The 20,000-nt window shown below is 47.9% G+C and overlaps 1 protein-coding gene across 13 annotated transcripts in view; it reads right to left on the bottom strand.

Moving 5' to 3' along the window:
• Positions 1–20,000, bottom strand: part of lpp (LIM domain containing preferred translocation partner in lipoma) — a 130,135-nt gene that overhangs the window by 18,867 nt on the left and 91,268 nt on the right. For 12 of the 13 annotated variants that reach the window (XM_034530046.1, XM_034530047.1, XM_034530049.1 and 9 more), the window contains 2 exons: positions 16,787–16,883; positions 3,844–4,013 (listed from right to left, as the gene is read on the bottom strand). In XM_034530046.1, the coding sequence (XP_034385937.1) occupies positions 3,844–4,013; positions 16,787–16,883 (267 nt within the window). Of the gene's footprint in view, positions 1–3,512; positions 4,014–16,786; positions 16,884–20,000 lie in introns of those variants that run through there. The other variant, XM_034530057.1, reaches the window with a different exon arrangement.

A 20,000-nucleotide genomic window follows, 5' to 3' on the forward strand; every position in this document is an offset into this window, starting at 1 on the left:
GAGAAGCAAGAGAACAAGTAAGTTCAGAGCTCTGTTGTCGTGCCATTGTGGAGCAAACGGTGAGTCTGGGGAATACTGTGAATCCGTGTGGCGGCCTCGGCGACCAGGTCAAGAGGTCGATATCCAAAGTTAATACGTTGAATGAATAAAACACAGATCTTAACATTATAACCACACTCGCAGCATACCTGGACCTAATCGCACAACCCGGCCTGCCAAATTGCATCACTTTTCCTCTCGAGTGGAGCGCTCTTCTTAAATGTATCACGCCTCATATCTCTGCTCTCAGCCAGCTGACAGAGACTGTGCTCTTCAAGAAGGTAAAGGAGGAGAAGCCTGCAGCTTTCTGTGCATTTAAGGTCGTAATCTGAGGCCGTCTACGGAGGTTTAGTGTGACCCCGGTCCTCAGGTTTTGGGTCGACGCATGAAAACATAGATACTTTAGTTACATCGCCCCGCCCCCACCCTCCTGTCTGTTTGTGAAAGAAAAGAAGGAGAAGTCAGCAGCAATGCTTTGAATCCGCTGGGAAATAAAAAGTCTCACGTGAGAGCTTTCTTGGAAAACACTTAGCGGCACTAAAAGTCAAAACTGCCGTCTCTCAGTTCCAGTGACGGACGGCTCGCTGGGAGGTGTTTGCATGCGGTTTCATACTTTGAGTCTCATGTGGGCAAACAAGGAAGGGGGAAAGCTGCGTGGACACCTCAGGCACCAGACAATGGGAGAAAAGAAAATCAAACAAATCCCAATGGTGACACATGAACACGATTACGGAGCAAAGAGAGAGACACTAATCGGTCGCATGTGGAGTTTATCGCTGCGTATTCAAACGGGCAGCGATAAGACCTCTGCCGAACACAAAGGCTGACACAGGGGGAGACAGCAGGGCTGTGCAACCAGCGAGGTGACGAAGACCGACGAGCCGCTGCACATTACTCAAAAGGAATTAGCGGCATCTCGACAAACGGTTTGAACGAGGCGGGTCTTGCGAAACGCAAACGGCGGCATTGTTCCCACGGATACGTAAAGCCTGAGCCCGGATAAGGCCGGCTGCTGATCGCCTGCTCTGACACATGGCAATCAGCTTCGCGCGTGCACATCCTGGCAAAGGGGATTAATAGATGCATACTGTTATACAGATTCAGAGAATAGTGGGCACCTGTTGTACCTGCAAGATATTCTACTGTGTAATACCAGAGGGTGGTGGACACCTGTTTCTATGGGATGGAAATATACAGGTTAACATCTGTTTATACTGTACTCATTACCGTTTATGTAATCATCTATTATGTAGTGAAAATAAACTAGGTAAATGTAGTTTGGATTTATTCTGTGTCAGCAAATGGATTTTATTGTAATCGATGTGTAGATATAACACTGGTATAGAAAAGCAACGCAAACGTCAAGCATCCTATCCATAAAACCTGAATTTAAAGGGCCACTCGACCACTTTTACAAACCAGGTGCAGTTGGAAGACGGAGAACCGGGTCAGCGGGGTTTAAGATGCTGCTCCAATAATGTTAGAGGTTCAGAACAGAACGACAGTCGGCAGTAAAGAAAAGAGAGAGATTCCTCGACTGGCTGAAGTTTCCCTCGTTCTCTCTGGGATATGACATTTCTCTGCAGAGACCCAACTCTCACGTTCACTCTCTAATCGTACGGAGGCATATGACCCTGAGGATGGGAATAAAAGAAGAAGAAATTACTTTCATTAAGAAATTCAGATTTCCCCCATCCTTTTGATCTTGTGCCAGAAGAACATTTATGCTGATGAAATGCATAAATAAAGTTCTTAAATTATCCCGCTCCTCTTTAGCGCGTGTATCAAGAGTTGGAGAACTTCCAGGCGAGACAACTACAATCTCCGTGAGTGCCTCTGAACAGGGGATGATTTAAGAGATGGCCCGCACTGGTTTGGCTTTACTGGGAAATTGCACATCGAGCCGGAAATATTACAGATGTGTCCGAGGAACCAACGATGCGTTTGAATCAATTTCTTTGGGGCAAATACTCATCGTTGCAGGGTGTTTACGAAAAAGCAACCGGTCGTCACCAGCTCCACCCCTCAGCCACTCAAATCAAAGCAAACCGCATTGGTACCGGGAGGATTCATTTTTCCTGCCGCGCGTTCTCCTTCCTCGTCAGAAACCTGGCACCGTCATTGCCCACAATGCAACTGGGCCCGCCTGCAGCTGCTGGCCTACTTCTCTCTGTCTCCACACCCCCGGAGTGACTCAACGCTGACTCAAGTGACATCACTTGAGGCCGTTGGAGTCCGGTGAAGCCATTTCGGTGGTAATGATTAGCTCGACAGCTCAATATGCCGTATGAATGACATTTATCTGGATTTTAGGGCAATATAAATACGTCCCATGCTGTGGATGGAGGGAAGGCCAAGGTCCTGCAGCCGATGTCGAATGTGACGGTTGGACATGGTCCCGCCCCTCCTCCTGGGGGTTACATGACTGGGTCAAAAGTGACAGCGCAGTGGTTTACCCAAATTTGAAATCGGAAAAATAACGCCGCACTCCCATAACCAAATAAAAAAACAAAGAAAATGTGAACATAGCTGTTGTGGCGGTTGGAGGTTATCCTTTAACTATTATCTTTTCCTCTGCTTCATTCAACTTTGAAAACAAACTGAATCCAATAATATAAATCACATATTTCTGTGAAAGTTACAGTGAAGCCATTTCACATGGTTCCATTGTAAAAGGCTGATTGCATTCCACAGACACGTCCAGGCATGACCTTCAAACTCACCCGTGACCTTGCTGACAATAAGAAACCCCGTCACATCCATGCTTTGACAAAACTGAGACATTGAGGGAAACAACTTCTGCAAAACCATTTCCTTGCGGTTTTGCAGGATGATGACAATGTTGTGCAAGGAAATACTCACGTATGTCCTCAAGAAATAGCGATTCAAAACTAAAATAAAAACAGATTAAGACTCCTTCTGGGAAATCTCAGTCAGTCAGTTAGGTTTTGACCAGAAGACCGATTAAGAAAAGTTCAAATGAGGCAATAGAGGAGGCAGAATCTCCTGTTTTAAGTAATCCATAAAGATAATTAATACCATGTTAGACTCCAACGTGATTTTAACACTATTATTCAAACCATATCTGACGGCTCATCAGCTGTAACTCCAGATAGTTCTGCATCAGCTCAATCAATGGTGTGCATGTGAAAACAATGTAATTATCATCTACTTCACCAAGGAAGAGCTGTAAAAAGAGCACGAACACATCTCTGAGATCATTGTTCAGGGGGAACAGGTGAATCCTCTTTCAGGTTGTCGTGGGATACAAAACGTGACGTCGGGCAGCCTCTGAAGCAGCAAATGGCATTGGATTTGGCGAAGAGCTCATTATGACTTATTTAGGAGTCCAAACTCAAAGTTTAGGACTTGGACTCGACTCTGGACTTGTCACTTGAGACTTACTTGTGACTTGTTAAACAGAGACTTGGAACACATTCAAAGACCTTCTGGAATCAAACACAAGACCAATCTTGTGAGTGACATTATTTCCAGCATCTTCTTATGTCTACGTACTTCAACCGTATCTGAATTGCATAACTCCAAGAAATCCCTTTCAGGGGTAGATGAAAGACAGTTTCTCTGCGTGACCCAAAACCAAAGAAAAAGAGGAAATCAAGTTGTGTGCGGTGAGAGGTGGAAACCAAACGTGGTTTCCCGAGTGAAGATATCGGTAAACATTCCGGGCACGAGGCGACCAACGTGACATCCTAATGTGGACACTTGAAACATGGACACATAAGCAACCGGAGCGAGCCAAAGACGCGGTGGTGAGGCGGAGACCCAAAAGAAGTAGTGACTTACAATATAGCACGGCTCACAGTACGCCTTCTTCTCCACAGCGTAGAAGGGCTTGCCGCGCAGCTTGGTGCTGCAGGTCATGCAGACGAAGCAGTCCACATGGAAGACCTGGTCCATGGCGGTGCAGCCGGTTCCCTCACCCACCACGTTCTCTCCGCAGCTGGCACAGCGCCCTGGGGAGAGGAAGAGGCGGGGAGGCTGAGAACAGATTCAGTGTACATCCACAGATATTCAGAGGTCAGATAACATTCATCGGCACCCGACAGTCACTGGAAACACCGTCCGGACCAACAAATGATACGATGGTGCGGAGGGCTGAGTGAGACTCTCTTTCCAGCACTGGAAACCTGATGGGAAGCGTCAAGAGAAACGGGCTTTGCCAGGGGATTTACTGTATGCTTCTTAATCACGTATCTATGATTCTGTGGATAGGTTCATGATACAAAGAGATGCGTCATTTACAAAGTTACGTACAAGGAGGAGCTGATTGATGTGCCCCCTTGTTCCAGGACTCGGAGTCGCTCCTGTTTGACTCGTCAGCGATCAGAATCACAAGTACGTTACAATACCTGCACAGTGCAAGAGTATATAATATGGTAAACAAACATTAAGTTAAAACAAGTGTTTATTAATAGAGAAAATATGTGCAAGGGTGTGTAACTGTAGAAATTGTCTGAGTCAGAACCAGGGCAGACTGCAGCGTCCCAGACGCTGATGGAGGAGCAGAGCATGGACTCACTGGTGTAGAGGTGCACCATCATGGTTCATGTAGCCGAGGCTCATGGGTATTGTAGTATTTTGAACCACCCGTCATGCCAAAGTGACGCGATTGGCAACAAACAGATCAAAAAAAACGGTTGCCGTCACAACAATAAATAATTATCCGTTTGCAAGTCTCTTTTTCGAGTCAAATGATTCATATTTGGTTCGTGAAAAAAGTTTGTAGAAACTGAAAAAATTTATTAAAATCCCAATAATAATGAGAAGAGACATCAAATCCTAAGTTCATGTTGAGCATTGAAGAAAAGAGTTAGAGCCTAATTGATTTTGTGCTGACAAAACATTTCTTTAAGAACTACAACTAGTTTTCTGCTGTTCGTGTCCGTCTGACAGCTCACTGGAGTTGTCCAACCACCGGGTCCAACCACCGGGTCCAACCACCGGGTCCAACCACCAGGTCCATAAACCGGGTCCAACCACCGGGTCCAACCACCAGGTCCATAAACCGGGTCCAACCACCGGGTCCAACCACCGGGTCCAACCACCAGGTCCATAAACCGGGTCCAACCACCGGGTCCAACCACCGGGTCCAACCACCGGGTCCATAAGCCGGGTCCAACCACCGGGTCCATAAGCCGGGTCCAACCACCGGGTCCAACCACCGGGTCCAACCACAGGGTCCATAAGCCGGGTCCAACCACCGGGTCCATAAGCCGGGTCCAACCACCGGGTCCATAAGCCGGGTCCAACCACCGGGTCCAACCACCGGGTCCAACCACAGGGTCCATAAGCCGGGTCCAACCACAGGGTCCAACCACCGGGTCCATAAGCCGGGTCCAACCACCGGGTCCAACCACCGGGTCCATAAGCCGGGTCCAACCACCGGGTCCATAAGCCGGGTCCAACCACCGGGTCCAACCACCGGGTCCATAAGCCGGGTCCAACCACAGGGTCCATAAGCCGGGTCCAACCACAGGGTCCAACCACCGGGTCCATAAGCCGGGTCCAACCACCGGGTCCAACCACCGGGTCCATAAGCCGGGTCCAACCACCGGGTCCATAAGCCGGGTCCAACCACCGGGTCCATAAGCCGGGTCCAACCACCGGGTCCATAAGCCACCTCGCTCCCTTTAAACAAAGTCAGAAGTGCCTAATCTTCATTTCTATTTCAAACACCCGGATAAGGAAGGATTAAATACTGTAATTATGCCACATTAAAGAAACCAAACGTATCGCCAAAGTGTGACACGGGCGACATCTATTGCAACTAAATCGGGCCTTGAAGTGATAAAAGAGAAAACTTTAGAAGAAGTCTTTGGAAGAAAAAAGGGGGCACAAGTGAACTGATATTATTGCGCCAGAAAGAGCCCGATTGCATATTGCGGGACATGGCATTTGGATATCTTTAATTGAGTCGGAGATATCTCTAATTGAGTTTAAGATGTCCTCGACTCAATGCAAGTTATCTTCAAACCAATTAATAACACTGTCAATTTAATTACTGGTATCTTACAATAATAGGGTTTAAAAAGATATCTGAGAATGTTTTATTTTTTAACACATCTGAAGACAGATGCAATCTCTCAGAGGAAGCACGATACAGTATATTTAATTAATTCAAGTTGAGTTGTATGGGGTGGGGTGGGGGGGGTTCCTTTTCATTTTTTGGGCTTCATCTAACGGCTGATTCGGAGCGATGATTGACACCCTGTATGTTCTGAACGGAGCAGTTCAAGCGTGTCACAGACAGAGGCGAGACACTAACCGGGGGGAGATAGAGTATCTGATGCTCGCATTTTACACAGTTCACACTCGCCGTTTTTCATATCCAGAAATTCAAACGGGGCGTCAAGCGGAAATCTGTCTCAGGTATCAGAGAGCAACTTTTGCAAGTCGTGTGTTGTTGAGATCAAATATGTGCTCGACTGCGAGGCCCTCTAATGGTGTTCATAATCTCAGATAACTCATTATCTTGCCTCGGTGGAGAGAAGTTGCTCATGGCGGTTGCAACTTTCCCAGCAAGATTTTGGAAGAAATCCTGGTTGAAACGCTGCGATTCGTGCCGCTTATTGACTGGGGACACGTTAGGGAAACAAAAGGGCTGACGGATTGCCGTTGAAGACGTTTAGCTGTTAACATTCGGAATCCTTATCACAGCAGCATTTCTTGTTGTGCGTTAATTTGTCGACTGCTGTCATGCGCGACTTACAGCGCAGACGGGGTTATTATCTTTGCTTTTTTTTTCCACCCATAAAAAAACCGCGAAAACCCCGCTATTGGTTTTCATCTGCTCCCACGGCTCTATCCACACCTCAATTACGGCTGCCTTACCTACTGTACGGGGAGGCAGATTAAACAAACCAGTGAAGGCTCGTCTCGGGGGGACATGTGGGTGTCAGCGGAATCACAAGCAGGGTAATCACTTCAGAGAGCCGGAGGGAGAGAGACGGAGACGGAGCACGCCGAGCTTCAGATCACAGGCCATCGTCAGTGAGGGGATGGGAGCGCCACACATGTCCCACGGGGGGGGGGGGGCACTTTAAACAGAGAGGAAGGAAACCTCTCGGAAATCCTTTTTCCTTTGGCAGTCTGTAATCGCGAAGGCCCTCAGGAGCTATTTGTGCGCGGCGGTGTGACAGCGTGCGCGGGTTTACCCCTAAACACACACACATGCAGACGGGTCTATACAAACACAGACGCACCAGCAGCCCACACGGAACACAGAGGGGCGTCCCAGTCGGCCTCCTCGCGTGGACACGACGGTACGGAACCGGATGTCATGCCAGACACGGCGCTGCGATTCGTCACGGGTGTTTTTTTATTACTCGATCGATCGTTCATCAGGATTTCATACGCAGATGGCTAGTCTGGCCTTTACTACTATAATTATATATCCAGTTTGAGACAACAAACCTCACAGTGGAGACGCTGGAGAACAGCAGAGAACCTTTGCTTAAAGAATGACTGACACGTCTCAATAGGATCAATACGCTTCATCGACCAAATCGGTCCAGCTCTATTTTTACCATTAATACGTCTTTCCATTGTTTTCAATTCATTGATTTATTGTCCAGTCTAAGTCCTCAGAGCCCACGGTGGTGTCAGATGTCTGACCGGCAGTCCAACACCAAAACATTGCATTTTTTACACCAATAGAAAACTTAAATGCTCTTATTTGAGGAGGTGGACTGGTGTTGCTAAAGTTCTGGCACAAGAATCCTGCGATGCCTCCCGTTCTTTACCGCGTCTCTCGTGTGAGAACATACGATCCACAAAGCGAGGGAACCTCTGACAGTCTGTACGATAACAGACGCCGTGTTTTACAACGCCGCGCATCAATTATTTCACGCGGCTGCGTCGGAAGTGAGCATTTTCAATTTCACGACACAACTTCAATTGGCTTCTTAAATAATACAGCGCGGCAATTGAAGCCGCGTTCGCCCCCCCCCCCCGTGGAGATGATCGCAAATACTTTCGAACTATTTCAGCTGGGCATAAAGGAATCATGAAAGGCCTCACCGCTCCCCAGCGGCCCTTCGCGAGGGGGGGATGGAACCGGAGTCTTAGTATCGAAACTTCAAATAGTTCCTGTAGAACCAATGCAATGGTGACGGGGCGGGGCTCATTTACACTTTACTCACTTTCTTTCCTTTTCATTCCTCAACCCTCAGAAGTGTCTCTTCTCTGTTACATCGAAAGTCAAAAGGACTGAAGAGAAAATCTTTTTCTTCTTCTTTTCTCTCTTTTTTTAAAGAAGCGCATTCCCTGTGAGCTGCGGAGGCTTAGAATGGTTAGACAATTTAATTGGATAAAAGGAAAAGATTAAAGAGGCCCTGACTCTGTTCCATAAATAATTGATTTCTAATGTATTTGTAGTGGCAGTGAGACGCTGTTGTTTGGGAACGGGGGGATGTTGAGTGGCAGAACGCTTCAGATTCTCCCTCAGTCTTTGCCTTCTTTGTTTTTTCACGCCGGGATATTGAAGCGGCATGAAAGGCAGAGAGGGAGCACACTTGCAGCTCAATTTGATCTTACATCGTCAGAAATCAAAGATCGTGCATGTAAAGGAGGATCGCAAGGAACTTTTTTTCTTTTTTTTTTTGTGGGAGACCAAACTTTTTCGCACTATGTTACTAAAGAAGACAATTCTGCTGGTGCAACCCTTGCAAACCCCAAAAGGCAAAGCCGGCAAACTGTAGCTTCGTATCCAAAACTAATAAAAGAACCACAAAATCCATTTTGGGACTTCAGCTGAAGTTTTTTATTTTGCGCTTGGATTTGAATATCCGATAGTAAAAAGAAAACGACAGTTTCAATATTAATATTAATATTATAGAGAACGTGGAGGCCACTAATGATCTACCTGTACTTTTCAACACCCCTTTCCTCCCACGAATGCTGCATTGCTTTATTCAGACACCTTAAAAACGTTGTGACAACTTCTTCCCACTTCGCTAAAGACGGAAAACAATAGGAAAACAAAAGGTCGGCGGGTGGTTAACAGCGGAAAATAATTCTGTCCAACACGTTAGGAGTGAAACCGCCAAGGGGTTTGAGTTCACCCCCCAGGTTGATCTACTTTGTTGCTTCGGCTGCCCTCCACGCCGCCCCGACAATGCTGTGGCCTTCAGTCGCCTTTCGTATGACAAGAGAAATAGCTGTCATCACTGTATTTCAATCTCCCGATGCCCCCCCCCCCATTCACCAGCGCCCCCCTTCCCCCCTCCCCTTTAATCTCATTCCCAATGTCAGCAAACAGCAAATTGCAGAGCTGCTGCAGCGACGGAGGAGGACGGAGGAGAGGCGAGCATGTGACACTAAGCATTACGGCTCGGCCTGTCAGGGCCGCGGGGGGGGGGGGGGGGGGGGGGAGTGTAGGTTACATGCTTTAGAAGCAGGTTGGCAGGAGCGATGTGGAGGGGTGCCGGGGGCAGGAAGGGGGCGCTGGAGAATGGGGTGAGAGAGGGAGGGGGAGGGGGGAAAGAGGGGGAGGGAGAGAGAGAGGGAGAGGGGGAGGGGGAGAGGGGGAAAGAGGGGGAGAGAGAGTGAGAGTGGGAGAGAGGGGGAGGGAGAGAGGGAGAGGGGGAAAGAGGGGGAGGGAGAGGGTGAGAGAGAGGAAGAAAGAGAGAGAGAGGGTGAGAGAGAGAGGGAGAGGGGGAAAGAGGGGGAGAGAGAAGGAGAGGGGGAAAGAGGGGGAGGGAGAGAGGGAGAGGGGGAAAGAGGGGGAGGGAGAGAAGGAGAGGGGGAAAGAGGGGGAGGGAGAGGGGGAAAGAAGGGGAGGGAGAGAGAGATGGAGGAAGAAAAAGAGAGAGAGAGGGAAAGAGGGGGAGGTAGAGAGAGAGGGAGGAAGAAAAAGAGAGAGAGAGGGAGAGGGGGAAAGAGGGGGAGGCAGAGGGTGAGAGAGTTAGGAAGAAAGAGAGAGAGAGGGGGAGAGGGAGAGAAAGAGGGAGGAAAGAGGGGGAGAGAGAGAGAGAGAGAGAGAGAGGGGGAGAGAGAGGGAGAGGGAGAGGGAGGGAGCACGGAACAGGTGAGAGTATGTGTGGGCGAGTTCAAAGCCTGTGTATGTGTATGTGTGTGTGTGTGTGTGTGTGTGTGTGTGTGTGTGTGTGTGTGTGTGTGTGTGTGTGTGTGTGTGTGTGTGTGTGTGTGTGTGTGTGTGTGTGTGTGTGTGTGTGTGTGTGTGTCGGCCCGCCTACGTTCGCGTGCCGCATGCCGACTCGTTCCCGAGGTCAAGCGCTCACTCACAAATGAAATCTAGCAACGTGAGCGCCCCGGAGCCTCAGCTGGGCTCGCACGGCAGCTGATCTTGCAAGCATCAGTGGAGCTGTCTCAACGAGGCAGGGTAGCAAGCGCCCGGCCTGGCGGGGGGGGGAGAGGAGGCGGAGGGCTTGTGGTCACCTCACGTGAACCGCTGCCATAAAAAAGAAAAAAGGAAGCGCGGGCCTTCTGTCGCCGGGGAAAGAGGAGCCCCGCGCCGGCACAATGCATCAGCTGAGGAACTAGAAAGCAGCGCTGGGAGGTCAGCGGCGGCGCCGGGGCGAGATAACGAGGACAGAAACGGCATAAACTATGCTGAAATAAATAACGAGGAAAAACAGGTCTTCACCACCAGATGGAACGAAGCCACGTGACCTATGACATGCGAGATGATGACATGGCAGAAAAAGAGCCTGCTCAGATCTGAATTGGAGATGCTTTAAAGAGATGACATGGAGGTGTTTGGAGAATTTATGACAAATTTGTAGATTTACATAAGAAGGAATAAACAGGGTCTTGGAAGTCAAATCCACAGTCTCACACACATCCGACATCGCCCTTACAAAAGGCAGCTGTGATGGATCATCCGTGGCCATTGTGTTGTATAATCTGGTCTTTTGCAGTCGTATATCATAATCCACTGTAGGTGGCATAGTGAGGCATGGTTGCCATGTCACCAGACTGCCTCATATGACCCCCCCTCCCCCTGCCCCTGGGTGGTCGCTGACCTCCTTCCAGCAGCATTATGCTCCTCTGTCTCATCGTGTAGCTGCAACATGCATAGACACACGGAGTGCACGACAAAGAGGCAACACTCGGCTGTGATTGGAGGAAATCCTCTCACGTGTTGGAACAAAGTACATATAAGGAACAAAGTGCACTCATTGTATTGTTACATGTTGCCCTCATTGTTTTTCTTTTTCTTTTTTTTCATTAAAAGGACAGTGTGCAGGATTTAGTGCCATCTAGTGGTGAAGTTGCAGATTGCAACCCACTGAATACCCCTCCGCTCTCCCTTCCCTTTGGAAGCGCGTCAGAGGCCATTTCATAGCGCCGGTGTTTGGTTTGTCCGTTCTGGGCTACTGTAGAAACATGGCCGCCACACCGTGGACTTCTTCTTCCGTCCCCATAACGCCACGTAGTTTCCATGAAGGTGAATCAGATTTCATGCTACATGTGCTGTTGTGTATTAGTGCTGGGTTAGCGTTAGCATTCATGCTGTATAGGAGAACCGCGAACACTGAGGCAGACACAGCATGAAAACTACGACACGGAGAGGTAATTAAAGAATGCAAATATATAGACCGGCTACTGCTGACAAAATGCCCATTCATTGTATAGGAGTTTGATTTGATGAACATCATAAGAAATACAACTTTAAAGACCTTTTTTTTGTTTTCCCAACAACAACTTTAAAGTTATGGTTGAAAATGTCTCTAAATTTAAACTTATTACCACGTTGTGCCTGCGTGTTTACGAGAGCGTGACTTTAAAAGGTACACCTTCATGAACTAAATAGAAACAGTTAGCTGTAGTTGGGGGAGATGGTTGGCCAAAGGCATTCGAAGACTGTGGAGGTGGAGTGAGGCGGGGAAGCGGGGTGGAGGAGGATGGGGGGGCAGAAAGGTTTTACTCTGACACGCATCCCACTTGTTATGACATGTAGAGGCACATCTAAAAGCAAACTCCTAAGAGGTTGCTGAGGGCGACCTCAGTAAAATGCAAATGAGTTCCACCGGAGCATCTTAGACAATGCACAAAGCTGTCTAAACTGGAAGCCTATTAATACGTTAAGTTGGGATGCTCAGTTGGGTTCCAGAGAAACACGGCGGCTCCGCCAGAGCGCACTGGGTGAACCTAAACTTATTGTCTGACCCAATTACCTCGGCCGATCCGCTCCTCCGGCCTGTACCGTGGCTGGAGCTCCATTTGTATCTCTTCCAAACCTCCTCATGAACATTTCATGTGAGGTGTCTTATAAATTATGAGGGCTCCTCCAGCCGACATTATGAGGGGGAAATGGCGAATGTTTCCATCCCTCCCTCCCTTTCTTTCTTTCTTTCTCTGGCTCTAATCATAAAAACAAAGGCCGGCTCAAACCAGGAGGAAAAGGCTTTCCCGACAGCTCTGGAGTACAGTATGCCCAAATGTCTCTCTCTCTCTCTTCCGTCTGATGACAACATTACAAAAACATTTGTGCCACGGCTCAAAAAATCTCACTTGAAAAAGTGAAAAATGAAAAGAAATTGCATAAATATTGATTGGGTATTAACATTCCACTTTTACGTCGGTACAGTGGAGTACTGAAAGCCTGGGAATCGCATGAAGGAATTCTCAACTTTGGTATTAAAGGGGAAATGAAAACAGATTCTCTGCGGCAGAATGAACTACACTGCATAAGTATCATCATCACTAATTGTAAATAATGCAAGGCTTCGCATCCTTTCAATTATTCAGCTTTATGTCCCGTTTTTTTCTTTTTGGGTTGACAAGAAATGTGGCGGTGACAAAATATAGTAAGTTCCTCTGATGCACAAACGCCGAGGCATGTGTAGCTGTGTCTTATTAGATTTACACAAACACAGTACACCTACGCACACCCTAAGTGGATTAAAGATGACGGATGATGACATTTGGAGAAAGGGCTCTTTCAGATTACTCAAATCTAATCTGGAACTCTAAATCAGGACTAATCAGTTGCTTTGCAAAGACGCTTCAATCACAGGAGGAATGTTCTGGCTTGCGAACCGGGTTTCTCGTAAAGAAAAGCCCTTCTCTTATGCAGGGAATCATTTTCAGGTTTTCTTTAGGAGCACGGCGGCCATGTTGCACCACCAAACAAAGTCCTTGCAACTCAGAGAGCTCGGTGATGTTGCGTAACTTTGCGCCGGAGCTCCGTTGAGTGGACTCTAAAAGTTTCCTCGTGACATCACGGAGCCAGAGTGTAACGTTAATTCAATTCAATTAACCCCCCTTGGACCAATGGAAACTCACTGCAGCCGTTTCACATTAAAGGCTCATTAAAGACGTTAAAGAAATGTAAACCATAAAACCCTCTGCCGGGAAGACGGCCATCCAGTCCAGAGCCGCGCTTTGATTCTTCTTGTTAATTACTAGCCGCAGGGTTCCAACAACTGCTCGCCCTTTTCCCCCCTGAATCCGACCCAAAAACAAAATACAGAAAAGAGGAGGCTCGTGTGCCATTATATTCCGTGTAATTACAAAAGGCTCACGCTTTGGGACTTATTATCCCACAGCAGCGGATGCAGGGTGCATGACATGCCGGACTAGTCCGTGTTAACGTCACCGTGGCGGCTGCGTGTACATTATTGGGCGGGGGAGGACGGGGGCTCTGTGGACTTGCAGAACGGCGTGTGCCTGCACTTGAAACCCTCTTCTAATGAGTCCCCGCGGTCACCTCCATCTCAGGCTCCCTGCCCTCATCCCCTCTCAGTGAATTCAGCTGTCGCCTTGCTTAACCACACGATGACCCCCCCTCCACTGCAGCAACAGCCAGCCGCTGTCGGCCGGGGACGAGCACGCTATCCCTAACTCGTTCTGGCTACCTCGGCTCACATATGACCCATTTCTCCACTCGCGTGTCTATGTTTTGCCACTCGGCCTTATAGTTGGTCGGAACCGCGGGAACGGTATAGCCACGTCGCGGAGCACACCACGGAAAATGTCAAATGAGGCCAGGGAGGCTTTGAGGGCTGTTCCTCTGTGAAAAATGACTGCACTTTGCTTTAAGCCAGCAGATCCGTTTGACCTATGTCTAATGTGGACCAATTAAGGTCTTTACATCAGCGGCACCAACGTGAAGCCGAATATCCCTTAATTCCAGTTAAATACATGTCCCTGCAGCTATAATACACCTACACATGCTATCGTGGTGCGCTGCGCGATTATGTGCTGATATAAAGCCTGCTCCAGAGTCCCTATTGAATGTATTGAGTGAGGTATCTAATGGGCATGGGAATTAATTCCAGGGCAAAGGGGATTAAAGGCTAGAGACGAGAGCGGCAGAGGGATGGCACTCGCTGGCAGCGGAGGTTACAGAGGGCGGAAAAACAGAAACGGCATAGAAATGCACAGCAGCCGTCTCTTTTGAATCCTATTTTTGCAAAATAATATCGAAATTGGTATTTTGTTTAATCCTGGCAGTTATATATATATATATATATACTTTTTTTTCTTCTTCTTCTTTTTTCTCAAAAGAGAACAAAATTGAATATCAAGTAAGTTCACAGGAAGAACAAAACTGGGAGAGAAATTGTGTAAAAAAATTAAATAATAAAGCTGGACAATCAAACAAGATACAGAGTGTTATCAAAATCAGGATGTTTCATCTGTCCAACGCCTTTATCTCTCACTCTCATTATACCCCGAGCAGGAGTTGAGTCTTATCCTTTGATCGCACTGATCCCGTTTTGAGACTACCTTGAGGACTGCTTCCCAGACTGATAGATATGCTGCTGTGTCTACACTTGGAAATCAACAGATAAGAGGTACAGAGAAGAATAGGTTAACCTCGTGTGCATCATACACTCCGGCGCTGCACCCCGTGGCCTCGAGCCCAATCCCCAAAAACGATTGTTCTCGTGATGCAAACTAACTCTGTGGGCCGTTGGGCGGCTAATCTAGGAAACCCTATTCCGACACGTGGCATGGCTTCGGTTTGGAAGCCAAACTAGTAGTTTAGGACACATTTCTTCAGACTGTTTTTCCCCCTTTAGTCTCAGTGTCACAGTGAAAAGTGGCTAATGAGATCAGACTACCTGCGCTAATGTGTTCAGAACTGCTTCCTCTGAACCCCAAAAAACACGCCGGCGGGATCGAAAAGCATGTCTTTTTGTAAACTATCGCCAAAACCACAGCGAGGAGGTGTAAAAACAAAACATTTCCGTCAGATTATCATCTTTCTGACGGTCCTTGAACACATCATGGGGGATGAACGCTCCAGTCACAAACCAAAACCAAATCGTAGCTTAAAATTGTGATGTTTCTTTAAAATCACTTCGTTCTACACGTTTCGTTTAACATTTTGCTCCAAATAAACGCTTTGATGGAACCCGATTCTGTGAAAAGCATCACATTCACACAACTGTGACGCCGCGATCGACTCGACTGAGACCAGCAGTCACGTGACCAACATTCAGTGAACTGCAGGTTCAGGACACGAGAGGATGTCAGTAGGAGTAAAAATGTGAATAGTTCAATATATGTTGCACGTGGAGCCGTCATTTGTTTCTCCCCCAACATTGGAAACACATTATTAGATATAAAGATTACATTGATTTCCAATTTTTGTAAATTAAAAGATCAAAAATGAAAAGATGACGCTGCCTCTCTTCATTCAGTGTGATACCTAGCGTCTGCTGTAGGTCTGTGACTGGTTAGCCAAACAAGGGTGAACGCTGTAATGCAGAACGCAGTGTCTACGCTTAAAAGGTTCAGACAGGAATTAAAAACTCCATTCAATTCATTTCATTTCAACTATATATGCCTTAGAACTAATTGCTGAAGCTCTTGGTGACTGCATGCGATAGGTAAGCAGCTTTATTGATATTCTCATGCTAAAATAGGTGGAAAATGTTTCTTAGTAGCAGGAAGAAAACAGCCAAACTTAACGTAGTATTCTGCGTTAATTCCAAAATTCCCTTGAGGAAATAAAAATGTTCAATAATGCAGATATGACCCTCCTTTCTAGCCCTCAAACACGTAGCGCCTAGCATCAAACAATATGCTAGCTGTCCCCGTTAAAGTAAAAAGCTTAAAGCTCGGGGGAATCTTCTTCAGAAACATTTCAGATACTTTCGTTAAAATTCTCATGACATCTCGACAGAAATCAATTAATTAAATTCCATATTCGGGCCAAATGTAATGATTGGACGGGCTACCCGCTACGTGTAACTACATGCCGACTCATTGCTCGTCACCAGTCTTCCATAAGCTGCTAGCTTGAAACCTGTGAGTGCTAACAATAACCGTGTTTGTCGTTTACATTCATATTGATAATTTGGGGGACGTGTCTTTGGAGGGAGGCCTGAAGGGTTGCTGTTGCAGACTTTATTGCTAGATTTAGCAACTTCTCTGAATTTTTTCTTTTCATTAGAAAATAGTTGGCCGGGCTTTTAAATCTAACATGCGTTTGCTAGTTTCTCAAGATTACCAACCCTAGCTTTCACCACTGGCTGCCACAGGGCATTATGTTGACAAAAACACAGGCAGACCTTTTGACTCGTCCTACCAGTTACTGATACCATGAACGCAGCTCCCGTTCCATGCAAGGGTCCCGGGGAGTCCCGTCACAGTTGTGACACAATACCAGGACCCTTAAACCAGGATAGCTAAACAGAGTTCAGGGAGTGTTACCGGCTGTGACTGCCAAACGGTTCCTTTTATTATTTACGCCAACGCTAACCAAGTGTGTGTGTGTGTGTGTGTGTGTGAGAGCCATGTTTCTTACCAAAATATTCCTCGGACGGCGGGTTGTCCATGTCAAACAGCATCTTCTTGGTCAGGCGCTCCAGCTCGTCCTCCGGGTGGGCCATGTGAGCGCCGCCCTGAGAACCGGGGGAGAGGAACACAGTTGAGATTCACGAAAGCCGACCGAGGTGAACATGTCGGCGCTTCTTTGCATTTGTTTCCTCCTCGCCGATGGACGTCACCTGTGACGAATGCGGCTTCAAATGCAGAGCAAGAAAAATGAAGTGCGAGGATATATTGTTTAACAAAATACGTCCAGGTTCAACTTAAAGATTTCACAAGAAAATAAGAAACCCTGACTTCAATAAATCAGGACAAAAGCACTCTCTCAAGGTCAAACCAAACCCATTCACTGTAATTAAAATGCAGCGGATGGTTTTCGGTCTGCCTTTCCCCCCTCTGAGGTATCTGACCCTGGCTCAGGCCCCAGCGGTGAGCGGCCCAGAAGGTTGTGCATATCCTCCTGTGGAATACAAGCATGTGGGCAAAGTGGGGGGGACAAAACAGTGACCCTGACTCATCCTTGTATTTGGGGGAAAATAATGATAACAAAAGGAAGAGAAAAAAAGGGAGGCAAAGCTACTTTAAAGTCGTGCACATCGGGGGCGATGGGTCAGGAGATAGTTCTCTACTCGCACTCGGAGCACTAAAGACTTTAAGGTGCGATCCGTGTTGCGGCCCTAATCTGTGAGAGGCGGAGGGCTCTCTGAAGGTGCCGCTCTCCTTCCTCTTTTCCTCGTTGGGCTGCCAGCCCCTCTTATCACGCGGTCGCTCTGACATCCGCCCGCTGTGTGTTGCGCCTGACATTTCCTGCCAATCACCAGCCCCCAACCCCCCCGGATCACGCCGCAATCCCGTCACAGGTGTGTGTCCTTTGCAGACGCCCCGGAGGCCTGACCTTGACTCTTCGTGCTGCACGGTTGAGCTTTTATTTTACCTGAAATCGGCGACCTTCCCAGATCTGGGGGCCGGCTGGATCTTTACAGTGAAGTTGATTTTCAATATTGTAACGCGGGCCGAGATCCGAGCTGACCTTTCGCGGCGTTCCTAATTGTGACGCCTGGGAGCCGGGTGAATGTTAGCGGGTTTTGTGCTAATGTGTCACATGAAGGAAGCAGATCCGTCAATAGCAGATTGACCGGTCTTCTGCCGTTATTGGCGACTGGATTTGTATGCACGCAATTGTCATTAATTTGACTCATTGTACGTGTCAGTCATAGTTTCAGGAACGGAAATAAAGTTGGTGTTAAATTAAAGTGGTATTAAATTAATGCCTGTCAATTCACTATCGCCGAAGGAGGTAAAAAAGTATTTCTGTGTTTATGTATTTGCAGTATTACGCACTAGGTGTCTATGGCAACATTCACAGGAAAACAATTCAAAAAACTCTACTTCAGTTTTTCCCCAACTAAAAAAAGAAGCGAAGCACATCGCTCTGAAACCCGACGTCGACATTCGCATACCGAGTACTTCCTACTGAACATGTGTACAATCGGTCATCGCACTTTTGCGTGACTTAACAGCGTTAAGTTAACGTTTCAGGACGCACTGAACTGTAATAACCACTATTCTTGCCGGCCGGCGATGCGTAACCACGGTAACCCGTCAGACCAAACAAATGATTTGTGTGAGAATCAAATAAGGTCTGAAGGCATTTGACAAAGTGGAACCATACACTTGCACGGACATTACAGTCCGCTAGATGTCTGCGGCAAACATTGACATTGCTTCTGCATTGCATTGTGGGATATTTGTGCCGGCATACACCAGGACTCCAGAGAGCTCAACTCGGGAGCACAATTCCATTGTTTGGCCTCCAGTAGATTCTCTACAGGACTGAAATCTGACAGCTTGGCACTTTGGAGCTGGTGTTGCAACCGTCCGGGAGGTTAAGTCCCCTGAGATGATTAAACCCTGAGCTCCCATCGCTGCCCACAGCGTTACCATCCTTGCCTTCTGCTCGGCCCCGGGTCTCGGGAGGCCGATAATGGAAGCCCGAGGGGTCGACGTCGCTCCGCCGCTCCAGAACCCGCTCTCGAGACAAAGAGGGCAGCTGAGCTCTCGGATCGCTCCTCTGCCACTCGACCGTAATCGCAACCATAGAGGATGAGGAGGAGACGAGAGGAACCTTCCTCAGCGGTTGGATATTCCTCTATTGTCGCCTTTCTTTTTTTTTTTTTAATAACACACAGCGGTCCACGGAGGTGTGCATGGAAGGGGGTAGAATTCTCCCACATGCACAAAGGAACAGATAATAGGTCGTACACCTAAAAGAAGTGCTCTTGTTGTCAACAATCTGCTCATTATGCCCGTGTTGTTACTGCGAGACAGTGAGGAGGACGATTTAACCCTGTTAATCTGAGCTGCACATCAAAAGCACATTGGAGAGGGAACGAAACGCTGCTATTACCAGAAACAGACTTTTGAGTTTAAGCTTCATTTATAGCTTATCCACTCTTTGACACCCTGCAGCAATGCACTGCCAGAGAGTTTAAAGCACCTTGTTAGGGAGTCTTTTGTGACAGCACGGAATAATTTTTCACTTGAATAAGGGAAAGAAATTGCTTCCCTGCATGCTTTATGATTGCTTCGCAGTTCCCGTTCGGCTTCTTCAGAGGCAACAATGGGAGCCATACAGCAGCCATATGCGCTGCAGACATGGCTTTTTCAGTTACGTCTGGCTCCGTTCTGTAAATTGTTTGCCTGCGCCCTCAGGACGCTCCGCCGCAGTTTCATTTCAAGTCGGCGGCGACCGGGTTAACGGCTGCACGTACACCACCCTCAACCCCCACCCCCCTTGTATGTCGAGGCTTATAGTTTCAGGTCACCTGCTTTTCAATCAGCCGCAATACTGCTGAAAGACATCCCGACGGGCCGTCATCAAACGCCCGAGGAAGACCGCAGTGAAAGTGCCCGGGCCACAACGAAGACAACAACAACATCTGTACGGTGGCCGGCGCTGCGTGCGACCTGATGCGGCGCGACGGTTCAGAGGTGAGCAGACAAGAGCAGCGAGTCTGGGAGCTGAACGGCTGCCCCGTCTACGGATAAAGCTGTGCGTTCCACCCACTGTGGAATTGGCATTGTGTCAGAACTGATTAAGTGAGGAGCGGAGTGTGTGTGTGTGTGAGTGGGGCTGAGGTGGTGGTGGGGGGGGCTCAGTGTGTGCTCTCACCTGATACCCTGACAGCACC

The sequence above is a fragment of the Cyclopterus lumpus genome, chromosome 4 (genome assembly GCF_009769545.1).
Source record: "Cyclopterus lumpus isolate fCycLum1 chromosome 4, fCycLum1.pri, whole genome shotgun sequence".
NCBI classification, from domain to species: Eukaryota; Metazoa; Chordata; class Actinopteri; order Perciformes; family Cyclopteridae; genus Cyclopterus; species Cyclopterus lumpus.